Consider the following 18,776-nt stretch of genomic DNA (forward strand, 5'->3'; position numbering starts at 1 on the left):
TTATTAATTTAGTAATGAAATATTGAAATCAAATAGGTCCTATCTCATTTCAATCATTGCATAATAAATGTCCTCTCCATTAGCTCCAAAAATTCAAATGAACAAACCAATATAAGTTCTTGTGAGAGACGGTTTTCTAATAAGTTTATTGAGATACTATTTTATCATTTTAAGAAAAAATATTACTAAAAATAATAAAATAGATACAAATTATGATTAAAAATAAAATAAGTACATTTATTGTGTAAATAGGTATAAAATTACTATCTCACGATCAACAATAAAAGGGTACGAAATACTGGTCTCTCATAACTTATTGAAAGACCGTCTTTGTATATAATATAATTAGTCTCACTTTAGAAGGATATATCCGTCTAAAGTGTAGACGGATCAAATATGTCACCACGTACATAATAAGACAAAGTGGTGACATCCCATTTGTTATTTGTCTTATTATAAAAGTAAGGTGATATTTAACCCGGCTACAACTTTAGACCAAAGTGAGAATTTGTGATATATATACACCACGTACCAACTATTTTTAAGCACATATATTTACACTTGATGAAATAATAATAATAACATTAAACTTTCATTCTTAAGCATTAACCTTAACCTCAAATCATCAATGGCATCAAAAACAGAGCACATAATTCTCATCCCATTCATGGCACAAGGCCATCTCCGCCCTTTTCTCCGCCTTGCCCTATCGCTTTCTTCTCGCACACGCTACACCATTACGCTCCTCACAACCCCTCTAAACGCGGAGATACTCCGCGAAAATCTTAACAACACCATCACTACTACAACCACTGCGAATATTAATCACATTATAATTTCTGAACTCCCCTTTAATAGCGAGGACCATAATCTCCCACCAAATGTCGAAAACACCGAAAAACTTCCTTTAACGCTTGTTATCAACCTACATCACGCTGCTTCATCCTTGGAACCTCATTTAGATGCCTTTCTAACACGTCATGTAGCGCGCCATCACCGCCCTCCCGTGGCAATTATCTTTGATAATTTCCTCGGGTGGGCGGATCGTGTGGCGCGTAAATTTAATTCCATTGGAATTGCGTTCACCACGTGTGGCGCGTATGGTACTGCTGCTTATAGCTCTATGTGGGGTAACTTGCCTCATCGGAGGACCGATGAGGAGGAGTTCCCTGTGCCGGGTTTTCCCGAGGACCGCCGGTTTCGACGAGATCAACTCAATCCGTTTATACGAAATGCTGATGGTACTGATGTGTGGTCCAGGTTTTTCCAACTTCAGATCAACATGTCCATGCAATGTTCAGGTAGAATAATGTCGGTCGCTTGCCTTATATACTAAGAGAATAAAAACTATGAAAAGTTTTACTTGCACTTAATTAAATAAGAAAACAAATAATTTTTTCTCATTAAATTATAATCTTTTCATTAAAGTCTAAAATATAATTTTTTTAATTGAAATAAAATATTGTTTTAGAATTAGAAAATAAAATCATTAAAATACACATTTCATGACATTACCCAATTATTTCGATTTGTTTTCCCGATCATTTTTTTTTCTCAAATCAAAATGCAATGAGCTGAAATGAAATTAATGAGATGTCAATTTATTTTGGATAAAAACTATTATGATTATATCCACTAATCTTATCTGATTATATTAACGTCTGATTAAATTAAAGTCATCAGTTAATTTTACGTTTTTAGTGGATGCAAACCATAATATAATATTATTTTTAAAAATAATGTTGACAAAATATTTGGAGTAAACATAATTTCATTCGAGTTAAAATTATTGAAGTTTCTCCTTTTCAACTCTTAATATAAAATTTTATCAATAGTTATTTTATTATTAAATTTTTAATTGAGTTAAATAAACAACAATTTAATGTTATAATCTCTAACACTTTTATCTAAAAAAAACCGCGCATTTGTATGAGAAGTTGAGAACTACACTAGTTATACATTAAATGACAATATTTGAGTCGATAAAACATTTAGTTTTACGAAAAGTTCAAAACCGTTCTTATATTCCTAGTCAGAATTTTCCTTACCCACTAGGTCATTCATTTATGGAAAATCTCGGCGCCACCCTCTCACATGCAATAAGTGGGGTTCCCAATAATAATGGGTACATCACAAATATGTGATTGAGGACCACAATAATAAATGGTGCATATGTAAAGGTGGCGCCGTATCATTATCCTTCATTTATTTCCGTAGAGGAGGTTCATTTATTATCCTTCATTTATTTAACTTTTTTTTATATTTTTTTATAAGAGTATTTTAATAAAAAGTAAACAAAAGACTGAGACAAAATACTTCATATGTAGATTTATTGTGAGGTTGTCTTTTACATATTTTCGCATTGTTTAGGTTGGTTGGTTAATTCCGTAGAGGAGGTTGAGCCACTCGGGTTCGATATCCTGCGAAATTACCTAAAATTCCCTGTATGGGCAATTGGACCGTTGATTTCATCTCCAATGTCGTTACCAACCGATAAATGTATTGAGTGGCTCAACACCAAGGAAAAAGACAGTGTCTTGTACATATCATTCGGGTCACAGAACACAATAAACCCGGCCCAAATGATGGAATTGGCAGCGGGTTTGGAGATGAGTAGGAAGCCTTTCTTATGGGTGATCCGACCGCCATTCGGGTTCGACATCAACGGGGATTTCCAACCCGAATGGCTACCAGATGGGTTCGAGGACAGGGTAATGAAATCAGGACAGGGGATGATGGTGCATAAGTGGGGTCCACAGTTGGAGATACTGAGCCACGAGGCGGTCGGAGGGTTTTTGAGTCATTGCGGTTGGAACTCGGTTTTGGAGGGGTTGCGGGAGGGGGTACCGATAATTGGGTGGCCGTTGGCGGCAGAGCAAGCGTATAATTTGAAAATGTTGGTGGAGGAGATGGGGGTGTCGGTCGAGTTGGCGAGGGGTCTGGACAGGGAGGTGAGAAGAGAAAAGGTTAAGAGGGTGGTGGTGACGGTGTTGGATCGGGCCGAGGGGAGTATCGGGTGGAAGATGAAGAGGGCGGCGGTTGATTTTGGGAGGAAGTTGAAGGCCGCATTGGAGGTGGGAGAGGTTGTTAAGGGCTCTTCGGTTAAGGGGATGGACGATTTCGTGGAATTTGTCGAATCAAAGAAGTCGTCGGTCATCGGTTAAGAATATTGATTATTGTCAAGGAGGACGATTATAAAAATACATCGGGAGTGTGTTAGATACAACTCCTATTTAATGATATCGTTCTGTAGTTACCTAGTCACCTTACTCGTAAAATAAAGATGAATTTAGTTTGAGTTGATTGTGTTTGTTTTCAAATGCAATTTGTGAGAAAATGCCATGCTATTTAGATTAATTGTTTAAGCTTTGGATTAATAGCCACAAGCTCAAAACCATGATTGTAATTCTTGAATTTTGACATCATAATAACCTTAGCATCGGAAACAATACTACGATGTTTATATGAGCAGTAATTATCACTTGAGACAAACTCTTACCATAAGTCGCCATTTTATAGTATAAAATAAAACAATTAATTTATTAGCGCTAAATAAATGTCTCCTACGTACGATAATGTTGGTTGGTGATTCGTTGATGCGGTGATGTCCCTTTAGGCAGGCAATTTGATAGCTACAGACTACAGTTCTGGACTCCTGGCGTCTTTAGTTCAATTCAATTGCCATATTATAATTTTACTCCCACGTGCAACAATTCTTCTCTCTTTTTTATGACACAACCTAATGCTAGATTGCTAGTGAATTGCAATATTATAATTGTAGTTTCGGTCAATTCGTATTTAAAATATACTCCCTCCATTCAACTCCACATGGCCATTATGCTTTATCACGTTTGCCAACGCGACTTTTATTCGGTAAATATCTTTAGTTACGTATTTGCAAAAATTATAAAAATTAGATATTTTTAATGTACTCTTAAAGACGAATCAAATAAGATCTCACGTGAATATATTTTCACTTATGTATCGAGAGAAAATTGAAGTTAAATGTCCGCTTGTGAATAGTGTGCAAAAGAGATAATGGTCTTGTGGAGTTGAATGGAGGGAGTATTCGTTAATAATTTACACTTTTTTTAGTAAATAAACTCACACACATGGTGATTATTATTATATTTCCTCTTTATTTCAAGCTTTTTTTTATTTTTATTTTAATAATGGTAAACTCATTTCTTCTTCCTTAATAATTGTGTATAAAACAATTGTAATCTATTGACCAATACGCAAGGAGTGATACTTATTTCAAGGATACAAAGAATTTCTTCCTTCATTGTTCATGCTTGCATATTAGGAGTATGTCGTTGTTCATGCATTAAGATTTAAGAGCATTTGTCATGCCGTGTGTCACAATCCGTGACTAAATTCAATTGATTTAAGAACTATGTTACATGTAGTGTTAGTTTTAATTCAGATACTCCGATCCTTTCGTTCTGGTCAATTGTTATCTATTTTCGTTTGAGGGTGTATCACTAACTTGTTATTTATTTCCATTTTCACTAAATTCAATTGACTTAAAGAACAATGTTACTTGTCCCGTTTGTTTTTAATTCCTTTATTCGATATTCGATAATCAACTAAAGACGAAAAATATGAAAATTTAATTATTTTTTTAAAATATATCTTGACCGATCTCCTTTTCCCTTTGCATCGCCGCTGCCGCCACTCTTCTATCCTCTACCCCTCTATCTCACAATCTTTCGCCGGAGATTAATTCAACTTATATCAATCTCTCTCTTACTCTCTAAGGGGCTGTGTTCTTTTTATCATCTTCCATTTTATAATCAAGGTCCATCATTACATGTCGTCGTATTCCGCGTGTCACTGATTTTCGTAGTGGCTGTTTGTTGTCATCTTTCTTCGCCTTCTTTGTTGCCTATCTCTCCGTTTGACTCTGCCGAGGAGTGCTCCCCTCCCCCTCCCTCCTCCCCCACCTCGGCTTAGTGTTGACTCGCACTCGTTAGAGTGATTGCCTACGGCTTGCAATTTTGAACCGAATCAGGACGATGATGTCCGTGTAACATATATAAAGAGAAAGTTCGGGAGTCCACCGACTATCGATGACTCACCCCCAGTTAGTCCACACATCATCCTACTTATCGTCCTTGTTACACTACCGTAATACTCGTAGCTACTCTATCAACATCCATTACTAATCCTACGCTATTGATAACACTAATAAGTACTCAACTAGCATACAATATGAATCCAAAGAACGAGATTATTGTCCTCATACTAACACATGTTAATCAGTTCCAAAACATGTTATATACATTAACAGGGTCGTCCCAAGAAAAGTGGAGGTCCAGTGCAAATAAAAATTGAGGCCTCAAATTTACAAAATTAAAGAACGAATTTCAGAACTATAGTCGGCGTCACGATTCACGAGTCATGACTGTCCGATCGATTGATCTCCGACTCCTTGTCCTACCTCCAATGGCTGCAAATACATTATTATTAAATTCATTAAAATTATAATTAAATTCATTAAAATTCATTTAAGAATTTAAGATTGAGAAGAAATAGTACCTATTTCGATTTCCATGAAACCCAAGTGTAAATATGAGATTTTTGTAGACCATTTAAACTGATAAGTGACAAAGTTTTGATTCTACTCTCCCTAATTATAAACTTGGAATGAATTGTGATGAATTGTAATCATATTTAAAGATTAAAAAAAAGATTAGATAGATTTATGAAATTAAGAGCAAGTTTAGTTTTTTTTGGAAAGAAATTTAATTATATTTGGGGAAGGAGAAGATTGAGGATTGAAATTTGGAATGTGCTGCATTATACGTGCCTTTTGTCTTCTTTACTTCATTGCTTTTTTTTTTCCTTTTTTTTTTCAATTACTCAATTTATGGGTAATGTCAAGTTTGGGCCCCAAAAATTTGAGGCCCAGTGCAAATGCACATAGAGCGCCCCCTATTAGACGGGCCTGTACATTAATCCAAGCATCCAACTTTCATACATGGTCACACAACATTTGAACAAGTATATCATGCAAGAAACTTAACAATAATCACACACACATGTAATCATGCAACGTTCCACGTAACGTTCTCCCATACCCATAATCATCCACGTAGTCACCAACCGAGACAATAGGCACTCATTTTGATATGAGGGCGCCTACTCATTCAAAACCGATCTCCTATTGTACTCATGTCGGGTTCATTTTATTAGACATGCCTAGGTTCATTTTGGTTCATTGGTTTAGGTTCCAAAGTCGTCGCTCTGATACCACTTTGTAATACCCCCTTCTTGCCCGGCCAAGGCAATGGGAGGATGTTACTATCTCGGTTTCCCGAAGCGGTGAATCAGAGTTGCAATTAAGAAACAATTAATATGAATAAAGTATTTAATTAATTACATAATCATGAATAAATAAATAAAAGAAATAACGCAACTCATGACTACTATACTTTTCTAATGAAGTGACACTCAACTTCAAGTCCAAAGCTCGTCTCGTCTCCCACGTGACATCAAATCAACCTGTAAATGACTTGTACTGGCAAGCTGCCTAACAAATGTACATTCTTTGGAAATGGGAGGAAGTCTGTCAATACTATCTACTTTAACACAAGCTGAGGATCCTGGATTGAACTTCCTAATTTGAAATACATAGACCCATACCCTACTGTATTGGCCATCTGAATTGCCATGTATCATCATCTTTGACCTTGCTCTAGCCACCCAACACTTATCACTACTACAAATACAGGCAACCACAACGGCCCTTTAACAACGCTTATTCACGAAAATCATCAAAACACGTTGTAGAATTTATTCCGCGAATTTTACCAAACTTAATTACAACGGTTATGTGTTGTTAACCGTTGTTATTTGTTTTAACAACGGGTCATACTTAAACAACCGTTGTTAATGAAAAAACTAATAACAACGGTTAAATTTTAACCGTTGTTAATGGTTTGGCGCCAAATTAGTGAAAAGTAATCACAACGGTTATATTAGAACCCGTTTTTAATACTTTTTAACAACGGTTGTAGACTCAATAACCGTTGTTATTAATATTATGAAAATCTTAAGAACAACATATTGCTTTATTCTGCTATACGCTACAAACACAAACACAAGCTAATCATCGCTACTATATCATCCTCCATTCCTCCCTGATCGTCTCTCTGTCTTCATCTCCGTCACTGTTGTCACGTCTTCTCTCCCTCATCGTGTTTATCAATCAGGTATATATATGTTTCTTAGCAACGCTTATAACTAGATATAGGATTTTTTGGGTTATTATCTAATTTGTTGATAATTTAGCTTAATTGATTTCCTGAATTTCGTTTATTTGTTTTTCTATTATTGTATTTTCTGAATTAGTTGCCTATTATTACGAATGTAGAATAATGACTCGAACTTGGATGATTGATGTAAATATGAGTGACCGCACCTACAACGATGGTTTAGCTGAATTTTATGAATTCGTTTCGAACAATTTGAAAGGTTCTTCTAGTATTGCATGTCCTTGTGAAAGATGTGGTAATATTAGCTATATGGCTTTTCCGGACGTTAAAATACACCTAGAAAAGTGGAGATTTAGTCGATCCTATACACTTTGGAATTTTCATGGGGAATCATTAGAGGAAGAGAATAACTCTGAAGAAGATGATGTTGAGGTACACGAAAGGCTAACTGATGATCCTGAGTTTGCCGAGTTTTTTGAGTTGGAAGAGTTGGAAGTAGAGAAGTTGAATGTTGGGTCTATAGATAATGAAGAGAACGATGATGAATCCATTGCTTTTGAAGATGTAAGTGATGACACTAGTAATTGGGATGACCTTAACAACATGTATGAGAAGTTGTGTGAGTCTGAAGCACCTCTTTATCCTGGTTGTAAGTTCACAAAAATGTAAATTACTGTGGTGAAGTTGTATAATATCAAGGGGGCAAATGGGGTGAGTGACACGTGTTTCACTAGTTTTTTAGCCTTGATAAAGGAGTTGCTTCCTGATGGTAATGTTCTACCTGTTAAGACATATGAGGCGAAAAAACTAATAAGAGGAGTGAGTATGAAATATGAGAAAATACATGCATGTCCAAATGATTGCATATTGTATCGGAAATTATATCAAAACTTAACCAATTGCCCTAAATGTTTGGAGTGGCGTTATAAGGATAAGGAAGGGATCCGGCTAAGGTGTTGTGGTATTTTCCATTGATACCAAGAGTCATAAGGATTTATGCGAATCCCGATGATGCAAAAATGTTAACTTGGCATGAAACAGAAAGAATAAATGATGGAAAGCTAAGACACCCGGCAGATGGTAAGCAATGGAAATCGTTCGACGCTAAGTATCCCGAGTTCGGCAATGAACCTAGAAACTTACGTCTAGCGCTGTCCACTGATGGAATGAACCCACACGGAAACATGAGTAGCCAACATAGTACTTGGCCAGTAGTGTTGGCTATTTATAACTTACCTCCATATGTGTGCATGAAAAGAAAGTATTTGATGTTGTCGTTGTTAATTTCCGGCCCTAAACAACCTGGAAATGATATAGATGTATATTTGGAACCTCTTCTAGATGATTTGCGATTGTTGTGGGATAGTGGGATAGAAGTATTTGATGCATATAAGAACGAAACTTTCAATTTGAGAGCGATGTTATTGTGTACAATAACCGACTATCCGGCTTATGGCGACTTTTCGGGCACACAGTTCATGGGAAAGAGGCTTGTCCATTGTGTGGGGAGGATATCGAGTCTGAATACTTGAAGTCTTCTCGTAAGTATGTGTATATGGGAAATAAGAGGTTCTTGTCTCATGACCATTGTTATCGCAAGATGCAGAAAGCATTCAATGGAAGACAAGAACTTCGTCAACCTCCTAGAATTTTGAGTGGGCATGAAGTTTATCAGAAAGTAAAGCATATTGAGATAGATTATGAGAAGAAGAGCGGCTCTAAATTGTCTACTCGTGGGTATAAGAAAAGATCCATATTTTTTGATAAACTTCCATATTGGCCTCGACTCGGAGGTCGGCATTGCCTCGATTTCATGCACATTGAGAAAAATGTCCGTGATAATATTATCAATACCCTTCTGAATGTTCCTGGTAAAACAAAGGATAACGCCGCAGCTAGGAAAGATATGAAAATGATGGGTATTAGGCTAGAGTTGGCACCACAGAAGAGAGGTAATCGTACATTTTTACCGCCAGCAGCTTTTACCCTTTCACGGAATGAGAGAAAAGAGTTATGTGCATGCTTGAATGGAATTAAAGTGGCACATGGTTATTCGTCGAACATCAAAAGCCTAGTGTCGATGCAAGACCTAAAACTCACCGGGTTAAAGTCACATGATTGTCACACTTTGATGCAACAATTACTACCTGTGGCTATTCGTTCCATTTTACCTGAAAAGGTAAGATATGCTATAACTAGATTCTGTCTCTTCTTCCAGTCCATATGCAAGAAAGTCATCGATCCCGATGACGCGGATTCATTGCAGGACCTCGTTGTAACCTCTCTTTGTCAGTTGGAAATGTATTTTCCACCCTCTTTCTTCACTATCATGATTCATCTGACCATTCACTTGGTTAGGGAGACTTTGTACCTTGGGCCCGTGTACTTGAGATACCAGTATCCTTTCGAAAGATTGATGAAAGTCTACAAGGATTATACATCTAATCGGTATCGTCCGGAAGGTTGTATTGTTGAACGCGCTATTTTAGACGAAGCTCTTTCATATTGTTACGCTCATCTCTCCCCTGAGGAGTTGATTGGCGTTCCTAAGAATCGTCATAGTGACTGGATGACTAGGAAAAGATATTAGGGCCGGGTTGAAAAAATTGTGACACGTGAAATGTTGCATTTAGCACACATGTATGTGCTAAACAACGAAGATGAGGTGCAACCTTATATTCAACAACACAAAGATGAGCTCAAATACGATCACCAAAACAAGACCGAGAAGTGGATTGAGAACGAGCATACGAAGACGTTTCCCAGTGGTTTAGGAATATTGTCTTACAAAGTGTATCTTGATCAAACTGGTGATGACATCTCTCCTAGGTTACTACGTCTTGGTTTAGGTCCAAATGCCAGGGTCACCTTTTACAACAGTTTTGCCATTAATGGATATACTTTTTACACCCGCGAGCAAGATGAGGTGAGCACAATGCAAAATAGTGGTGTGAGTTCTGAATTTGAGGCAATGCACTTTGCTACTTCAAAAGATAAAAAGCCTATTTGGGGAAAATGCCTTTATTATGGTGTTATTCAAGAAATATTGGTACTAGATTACATTGATTTCACAATGCCTTTGTTTCGATGTAATTGGGTTGATAACAACATCCATTGTGTCCGAAAGGATAAGATGGGATTTACGTTGGTCAATCTGGGTAAGGTTGGTAATAATAAGGATGATCCTTTCATAATGGCATCCCAAGCTAAACAAGTGTTCTATGTCACCGATCCTATGGATAAGAAGTGGTCGTTGTGTCGCATCTATAAGGAAAAGAAGGAGTAGTCCATCCGATAATGGTGATGATGATCGGGATGTCGTTTTTGAGGGAATGGATCAGTCTACCACCGTATCTTATTTCGACGATGTTGACACTGATCATGAGGACACTGAAAGCATCTATATGCGTGATGACCATGGTGAAGGTATTTGGGTTAACGAAGAAACTATGACATCCAAGAAACGTCCCCGATCCTGAGATAGTATGTATTGTTACAGGTTTGGACTGTAATGGAATTACAGTAATTTTAAAAAAAAAAAGAGGTTCAACAATAACAACGGTTATATTTAAATTACCCGTTGTTAATACTTTCAACAACGGGTGTAGTACCTTTACCCGTTGTCAATTATTTTTTTGACATATTTCATTTTGGCGCAAATTTGGTGAAAATATATTACAACGGGTATATTTTAACCGTTGTAATAAACTTTTGACAACGGTTTACTTTTATTGACCCGTTGTTATTAACATATAACAACGGTTCTTCTTTGAGCACCCGTTGTCAATAGTTTGTCTTAATAAAAAACTAATATAGAAACCAATACAAAGATGCCATACAAACACACACAACATTATTAGTTCAACCGTTGGTATCCTGAGTTAATTCTTCTCTCTTCCTCGCTTTTTACATTCTCGTCGCCGGCCGTCGCCCGGGCCAAGCCCAGATTCCGTTGCCTTCCCTTATCATCCTGCTCGTTCTCTTTATCATCATCATCAACAGGTATGTTCACTTTAATTTTGTGTTTCGTCATTAGGGTTTAAGACGATCATCTTGTTTCTTTTTCATGCATCTGTTTGTTTTTCGTCTTCTTTGTTATCTTTATCATCCCGCATCATCTACTTTACTCCTCTTATCAGGGTTTAGGATTTTAGAAGCTCAATCTGTTGTTTTAAATTTTCATTCCTATTAGGGTTTAGGGTTTTAGATAATACTCTGCATGTACGTTGTTAAGTTGTTCATTTCATATATCATTCATATTTGGGTTTTAGGATTATCATGGGTGAAAAACGTAAAAGAAGTCAAAAGAATAATGAGCCTGGTGATAATAAGCCTGGTGAGAGGGGTGCTACGAAGTGCAAGAAAGTCCTTGCATGACTATAACCGCTAAAAGTACCGTTCGAAATAACATGGAGTGAGATGGGTTTCCCTCTTTTGGTCCAAATGCGGGTCTTTTCTCCAGTTGGATTGGTGCTTGCACAAGACAGTTTGTGCCTATCCATTTAGATGATGTTAGAACTTTGAATCCAAAATTGGCGGAGTTATACTTGGCTCGTGTAAAGAAAGGCTTTATTATACCCGATAAAAGCCATGATGAGTATTTAATGCATAAGGCCGCGGATGTCCACAGCGGTGGAGGTGTGGCGTTGCTAGGGATTGGTTGTATGTGGACAAGGCAACGGGAGAGATGCGTAAGAGCCCACCGGAAAACAAGTGTCCCACCATCAAGCAGGAAGAATGGGATCTTTTCAAAAAGATGAGAACTACTGAGAAGTTTCAGGTTAAATATCCTCGCCTTTTAACGATTTACCTATCATTTTTTTAATTAATGAGTCCTTTATATAATCTTTTTATTATCTTATCTACTTGCGCTTTTATATAATTATTTGAAGGCCGTTAGCAGAAGAAATCGTGCTAACATTTCATGCAAGAAGGGGAAATTCTATGGTTCTCGAGGCGGTTACAGAAAGATAGAAGAGGACCTCGTAAGTAGCATGCATTATTCCCCTGTGAGACTTTATTTTTTTAATCACACTTGGACTTGCATTGATACACATTTACGTGTATAAATGTTACCATGTTAATGTGTAGGTGGCAAAGGGAGTGAAAGAGGTGGATCAGCATGTAACTTATAAACAAGGGCACACGCCTAAAGGATCCCGGTCGTCGCGTGACAAATATGATGAGGAAGTTTTGGCCAACATATTAAGCACTATTTTATTAATACGAGTTCATTACTAACTTTATTATTTTAGTCACAAATATAATTTGAAGTTTATTTAATATATTATAGGACAACGTATTGAAAGAGGTAGAAGAAGGGAAATTCACTCCCAGTGGTCGTAATGACGTTCTTGCTAGAGCGATCGGCCGACCCGAACATACAGGTCGTTTGAGGGGCATCCCGTTACAGGTTGGAGTAACGAAATATTATGGGAAAACTGCCCAGATAAAGAAGAAAAGGAAGACTAAGTCTGAGAACGCTGACATGGTAACATTTATTCTATTATTTTCATTTAAGTTCAATTCACATGTTATTGTTGGGATAAAAATTGTTGACACATTACATTCTTGGCAAGCGACTTGATTAATGGCATCCGTACTACTAAAGTCGAATTTGGAGGTAAGCTTTCCGAAGAAGAAGTGAAGATGATGGAGGATGTTATTTCTAAAGGGGGTAATAATAAGGTACAACAGATTGGTGAAGAGGCCGCTACTACCTTGGCAATACATGAGAAGGAAGTATCGGTCAACGAGAATCGAAAGATCGGTACCTAATAATGCTTCAAGTTGTAACAACTAAAGCCGATCGGTACCTAATACTTCCTTATTTTTTTTTTGTTTTTTTTTTTGGGTAAGATCAGGGGGTGTGTTCACTGCCAGATCTAATGCTATAACTTCTGACATGGTGCCATTGAATTGGTTAATTTTATTAGGTAAATAATGGGTCTAATGAAAAGGAGATGCAACTTGAGAAGACGGCTGATGGAAAACAAAGATACATCCCCTTCAAGTCGGTTCCCTGTTTTGGTAAGGTATGCATGAAGTGTTTAATTAGTTAAATTTATATGAATGCTGAAGTTTGTGCAAAAATCGGCCCGAGACAGAAAGCGTTTTTGCAAAATCTTTTGAATCTTTGAAGCGTTTTTTGCAAAGATATAATAATGTATGTGTATATTCTTCAGCCCGTAAACAAGAGGCATTATTATTCTCGACCCTAATAGAATCGAAAAGCCACATGTGCGTGTTGGCCGGGGTCTCGTAGAAAACAAATCTGCAGCAGCGGAAACTGTAGTTGTTCATGGCGAAAAACTTTTGCCGAATCATAGAATAGTAGAGATAACTACAGTCTTTCCAGGCCATGAAAACTTTCAACTGCCTGTCCCAGTTCGTGACGACATTACCATTCGGGAGATGCGCTGGAAGTTTCATCCAATGGCTCGAAACTCACATCTACTTGGCGAAGATATCTCACGCCTCGGAAATAGCGCCCGCAATTGGGGTTAGAAGAAATACCTTTATATATATGTTACATTTTTAATTGTTGAATGTTTTTATATGTTAAATTTATATGCTATTTTTTTTTTTTGTAGGGAACAAAAAAGACGGCTTTGGCGGATAAGCCTAAGTCCACAGACATGCCAACGACCTCGACTTCACAACAACTTGATGAGGTCTTTAATTAACTTCTCCATTTTTTTAAAAATTAACCTCGCTCCCTTTATTTATATTTTGTCTGTATTTATAAAAAGCATGGTAATTTTGTGTAGGGGACAAAAAGACTGATAAGCCTAAGTCCCCGTCTTACGCTACTACTACCTCATCATTGAAAGAGCAGGTTGACGAGGTATTTAATTAAGTACGCTTTTATTTTTATTACTCCAACTAGGATATGTTACCTTTGGATTTTTTATTATTTTAATTATCTACTACATGTGTAGGCTGGTGGTAGTAGCACAAAATCAAAGACTCATTCTTTCCCGGACCTGAAAGTTAGGACTTTAAACTCCACACAATATAAAGGGAAGGATTACATGCAAAAAGTAAGAACGGTGACGATGATGAGACTGCATGAGGAGGCTGGCCATCGCATAGCCACCGAGCAAGTGATAGTTATTCCGCTCGAGGAGGATATTCTAGGGCTGAGCGCCAAGCGCTTATATCATGGGATCTGCTAGCCGTATGGGTTGGCCTAGACCAGATTGATATATCACACATATTTGTTTGGATGAAGTAAGTTTCTTAATAAATAATTTCATAGTCTAATATTCGGACTACTAGATAGTGTTTTAAATACCGGAATTAATACCGTAATAATGTAGGATATTGAAATTGAGAGTGATCCCGGAGAAGAATATTCCATCCGATCTATACTGATTCTCGTGCCCCTATGTTTTATCTTTATTTATTCCGAATTTCTCGTTCGAATAACGGGTAGATTATATTGCTCAAAGAATTGGCGACAACCAAGAAGTGATTTTTGGCGCTTATAATGAAAAAGGGTAATAAACAAATTAATATTACGTTTTCCCCTACAATTGCATTTTCATACCTAATATATGTACTTGTTAATAATGATGATGTCTCTTGATGTAGGACTCATTGGGTGCTAGCAGCCATCATGCCGACAAGGAATAAAGTTTTCTGGTTGGACTCTTTACATCATCAACCAAGCGAGACTTTTAAGCACTTGATTAATATGTAAGTTTATAATACTGATTTATTTATAATAACATTTTCATTTGTTATTTATAGAAAAAAGCTCTTTCATATTTTTGCCCCTAAAAAAATTAGTTTCTGCCTCCTTTTTTATTTTTTAAAAAAAGGGCCTTTAAGAAGAAAAGAGCAAACGAGCAGGATCAACCCACGGAAGATTCTCGATGTTGGCCCCGATTTTATTACGATAACAATGGGTACGTGCTCAAATACAATAACATTAAGTGCAAAATCGGTGTTTAATACTAATACAATACCTAAAGTTCAAGATTCTGATGTGAGCCTTCTCTCGTCCGTTTTTTTATGTAATAATAGGCCCCTCGCCACCCGGATAGCATACAATGTGGATACTACGCTTGTCGGTTCATGTTGGAGATTATTAGGCAAAGATATCTCGTTATTCCAGAAAAGGTTAGTAATAATTTAAACATGTGTTTATTACTTTTTTTAAATTAGAGCTAATGTTGTCTTGCTTGTTGCTATATATACCATGATGTTGCTAATGTTGTCTTGCTTGTTGCTATATATACCATAATGTCTTCTCTTTGTTTTTGCCGCAAAGATGCAATCAACTGTCACAAATGATTGAGCAAAGACTCAAGTGTAGATATAGACGAGGTAAGAGACATGTGGGGCAACTACGTCTTAGAATATATTAGAAATGCATGATACTCGGAGTTTAGATCAACTTATTAGTAAATTTTTTGTTGAAGTTAGGGAATGATTAGTTCATGTAAATTCAACTCCTTGTAAGTATATATATATATGATGCATTTCTTTGTTGTGGTTGAATTGAATCTATTGAGTTCGATGAACCTAGTTTGTGATTTATCTTTGGTCTTTGGTATATGGTCTTTCGACATATGCAGGTTTTTGAATGGCATGAAACAAATTTATTTTTTCAAAACAATAGGAATCCGTAATAAAAACGGTTACTAAAAAAAACCGTTGTGAATACCTTTCACAACGGTTAATAAAAATAACACCGTTGTGAATGACATTCACAAATACCCGCGCATAATATTCAACAACAGGTTTTAATCAAAGAACCGTTGTTAAAAGTCTTCACAATTTTGGAGGTAAAATTACAACAACGGGTATTAAACAAAGAACCGTTGTTACAAAAAATTTCAACAACGGGTATGTACCATAAACCCGTTGTCAAAAGACTTCACAATTTTGGAGGGAAAGTTACAACAACGGTTATACATACGACAACCGTTGTTATATTATTCCCTCCAAAATTTTGAAACACTTTCCACAACGGAGAACACCCAACAACAACGGCTTTTAACCGTGGTGAATACTTTAGACAACGGTTTCACTAAATAAGCAAACCGTTGTAAATACCTTCTACAACGGCCGCTTTAACAACGTCCGCTTTTTTATTTTACAACGGTTTTTACCCGTTGTTATAGGCTGTATCTGTAGTAGTGTATGGTAGCCTACATCAACATCAAGGTCCAACTTAACTCTGCTTTGAACCCCATTCAAACCCCAATGTGGGTCCTTTCTCCAAGTCTCCGGGGACTTTTCAGCAATGTACACTGAAGTCACCCTCCTATTCTTTGTTGTGAATGCACAAATATGCTCCAACTTCAATGATCTAATTTGAAATGTGAGGCCATCATCCAATCTAGTAGCATACAACCTATACTTACACTTTCTTTTGGCCTTACAAGTGCCCCTAGGCAACCTTGACCTTTTAGAATTCCAAGGACATTCACATCCATATCTGCAGTAAATAGTTACTCTAGCACTGTCACTGTGACTGAAATATAGTTCATATCCATTCTCAATAGCATGTTGCCTCACTGCTGTCTTATGCACCTCAACATAAGGGAATTTTAAACCCTTCTTAAGAACAATTGGTTCTTAAAGTCAATTAAAAGGTCAAAAGTATCATTTAACTCACCCTCGTCCCCTGAACCAGCCAGACTTTTGTCCTCATCATCTGAGTGAAGATCAAGTTCCTCACCAATTCTTACATCCAAATCATCCACATTAACCAACTATGACTTCTCAGCCCTTAGATAAGACTGATTCAGATTTTTATTAACAACATCAATAAGATTTTCATCAGACTCATTATCAAACAACTCTTCCTCCTCCACTAAATCCCCACCAACATCAGTGTCACAGACATCAAATTGGCTAAAATTACTGTCTTCACTCCAGTACTCCTTGTCCCCTTCATCATATCCCTTCTCCAGTCAATATTCTAGTACCAATCACACATTCGACTAATTAGGGTTTCACAAATGCAAATTTAGGATTAGCATTTAAAAATTGGGGAAAATCAAAATTTTAATCGAATTAGTTCAATATTACTTAAGACAAGCACGATTGTAGAACGAATTGCATAAGAAATTACCTTAAATTTGAATTAATTGACATGATGACTCTTATCAATTGATGGCTATGAATGCTGATTTTCGTCTCCCAGGAAGTTCTAATGTGATAAACAATTGCCCAGATTTCTAATGGAGATGATGATTATGTTGATTGATGAAGACGAACAAACAAGAAAGAGTTTTTACTCAGTTGAAGTTAACTGAGTTGAAAAATAGTAAAATGAGTTCATGAACATAATAATGACGGGTGAATTGAGTTGGAAATATGTGTATACTAAATGAGGGGTAGTTTGGACATTGCAAATAATTAAGAGTCGATAAAAGGTAAGCGAGACGATAATTAAGAAAACCCGTCAACATAATGCAAAATAGGTGTGAATTGGGAGAGTTTCCGTCAAAAGTAGGTGGTTATTTGTAAAAATGGACTCAATAGGTGGTAATAGGTAAACTTTAGGACTCAATAGGTGATAAATAACAAAAAAACTCTAAGTTTTATTGATGAAATTCAATACAAACCTTGAAGCTAAGTACACCTATGGAGTCATATATAGAGCCTTATTTTTTTATGGTGCACATAGGCTCCCTGACAATTTATTTATGTTTTTCATGGTCGGGGCTGTTAATTTAGAGATCTAATGCGGAAATATTTTTTGCTCAGAACCACAACGAAAATAACAATAATAATCGTGACAAAAACATTAATAAACTTAACAATAATTGTGACAAAATACTAATAAACAGTAACAAAATTACAGTAAATTGTGGTAAGTGTAATTAGATCTTAGACTTTTCTTGTTCAAAAACCTACCTACAGAACCATAACGTGATTACATTATCTTATAATACGATTTTATTGTAGTTATAAAGTTCTTTTAACTAATTATAACCTTAGAAATTGTATTATTATTATTATTACATTTATTCATGTTCTATGTATTTTAAAAGCCTATCTCTGGCTAAGTTTAAAATGAGAATGTGATGAGCTGTGTCACTAATCTCAATTTACTTTTTTTTTTAAACTCTAATTCAAGAAAAGAAATTATTTATGAATTATGATAAAAAAATATTTCTTAGAAAGTTTTTTTTTTGTCTCCCGTTCCCAATACGACCGCACTCAATTTACTAGATTAAATCCGATTTTGTATTTACATAATTTATGGATAATATGATTGATGATTTTTTTTTCTTCAAACATGATTATAAATATATATTCCAAAATTAGTTATAGTGTTCATTTTTGTATCTAATTATTTGCAAAACAATATTTACACAAAATATTCGCACACTCAGAAAATTGAGTAAAGGTAACGTAAAAAAAATAAAAAAAATAAAAAAAAAAAAAAAAAAAAAAAACCAAGGATGAGCTAATAATATACCTTCCAAAAAAATAAAGCTGGCAAAATGAAAGAAAACAATAAGTAGCTAAAATGATGGATCATATTACACTTGGTTCTCTTACATCTCCTCAATTTGTTTACGATCCTTC

General features: G+C 36.1%; 1 protein-coding gene across 1 annotated transcript; it reads left to right on the forward strand.

Moving 5' to 3' along the window:
- The first annotated feature begins 572 nt into the window (after positions 1–572).
- On the forward strand, positions 573–3,357 carry LOC141586240 (UDP-glycosyltransferase 92A1-like). The gene is made up of 2 exons (XM_074407410.1): positions 573–1,301; positions 2,371–3,357. Exons 1-2 carry the CDS (start codon positions 629–631, stop codon positions 3,162–3,164), a joined length of 1,467 nt encoding a protein of 488 aa, XP_074263511.1. The 5' UTR covers positions 573–628; the 3' UTR covers positions 3,165–3,357.
- The last annotated feature ends 15,419 nt before the right edge of the window (positions 3,358–18,776 follow it).

Source organism: Silene latifolia, chromosome 6 (assembly GCF_048544455.1).
Source record: "Silene latifolia isolate original U9 population chromosome 6, ASM4854445v1, whole genome shotgun sequence".
NCBI classification, from domain to species: Eukaryota; Viridiplantae; Streptophyta; class Magnoliopsida; order Caryophyllales; family Caryophyllaceae; genus Silene; species Silene latifolia.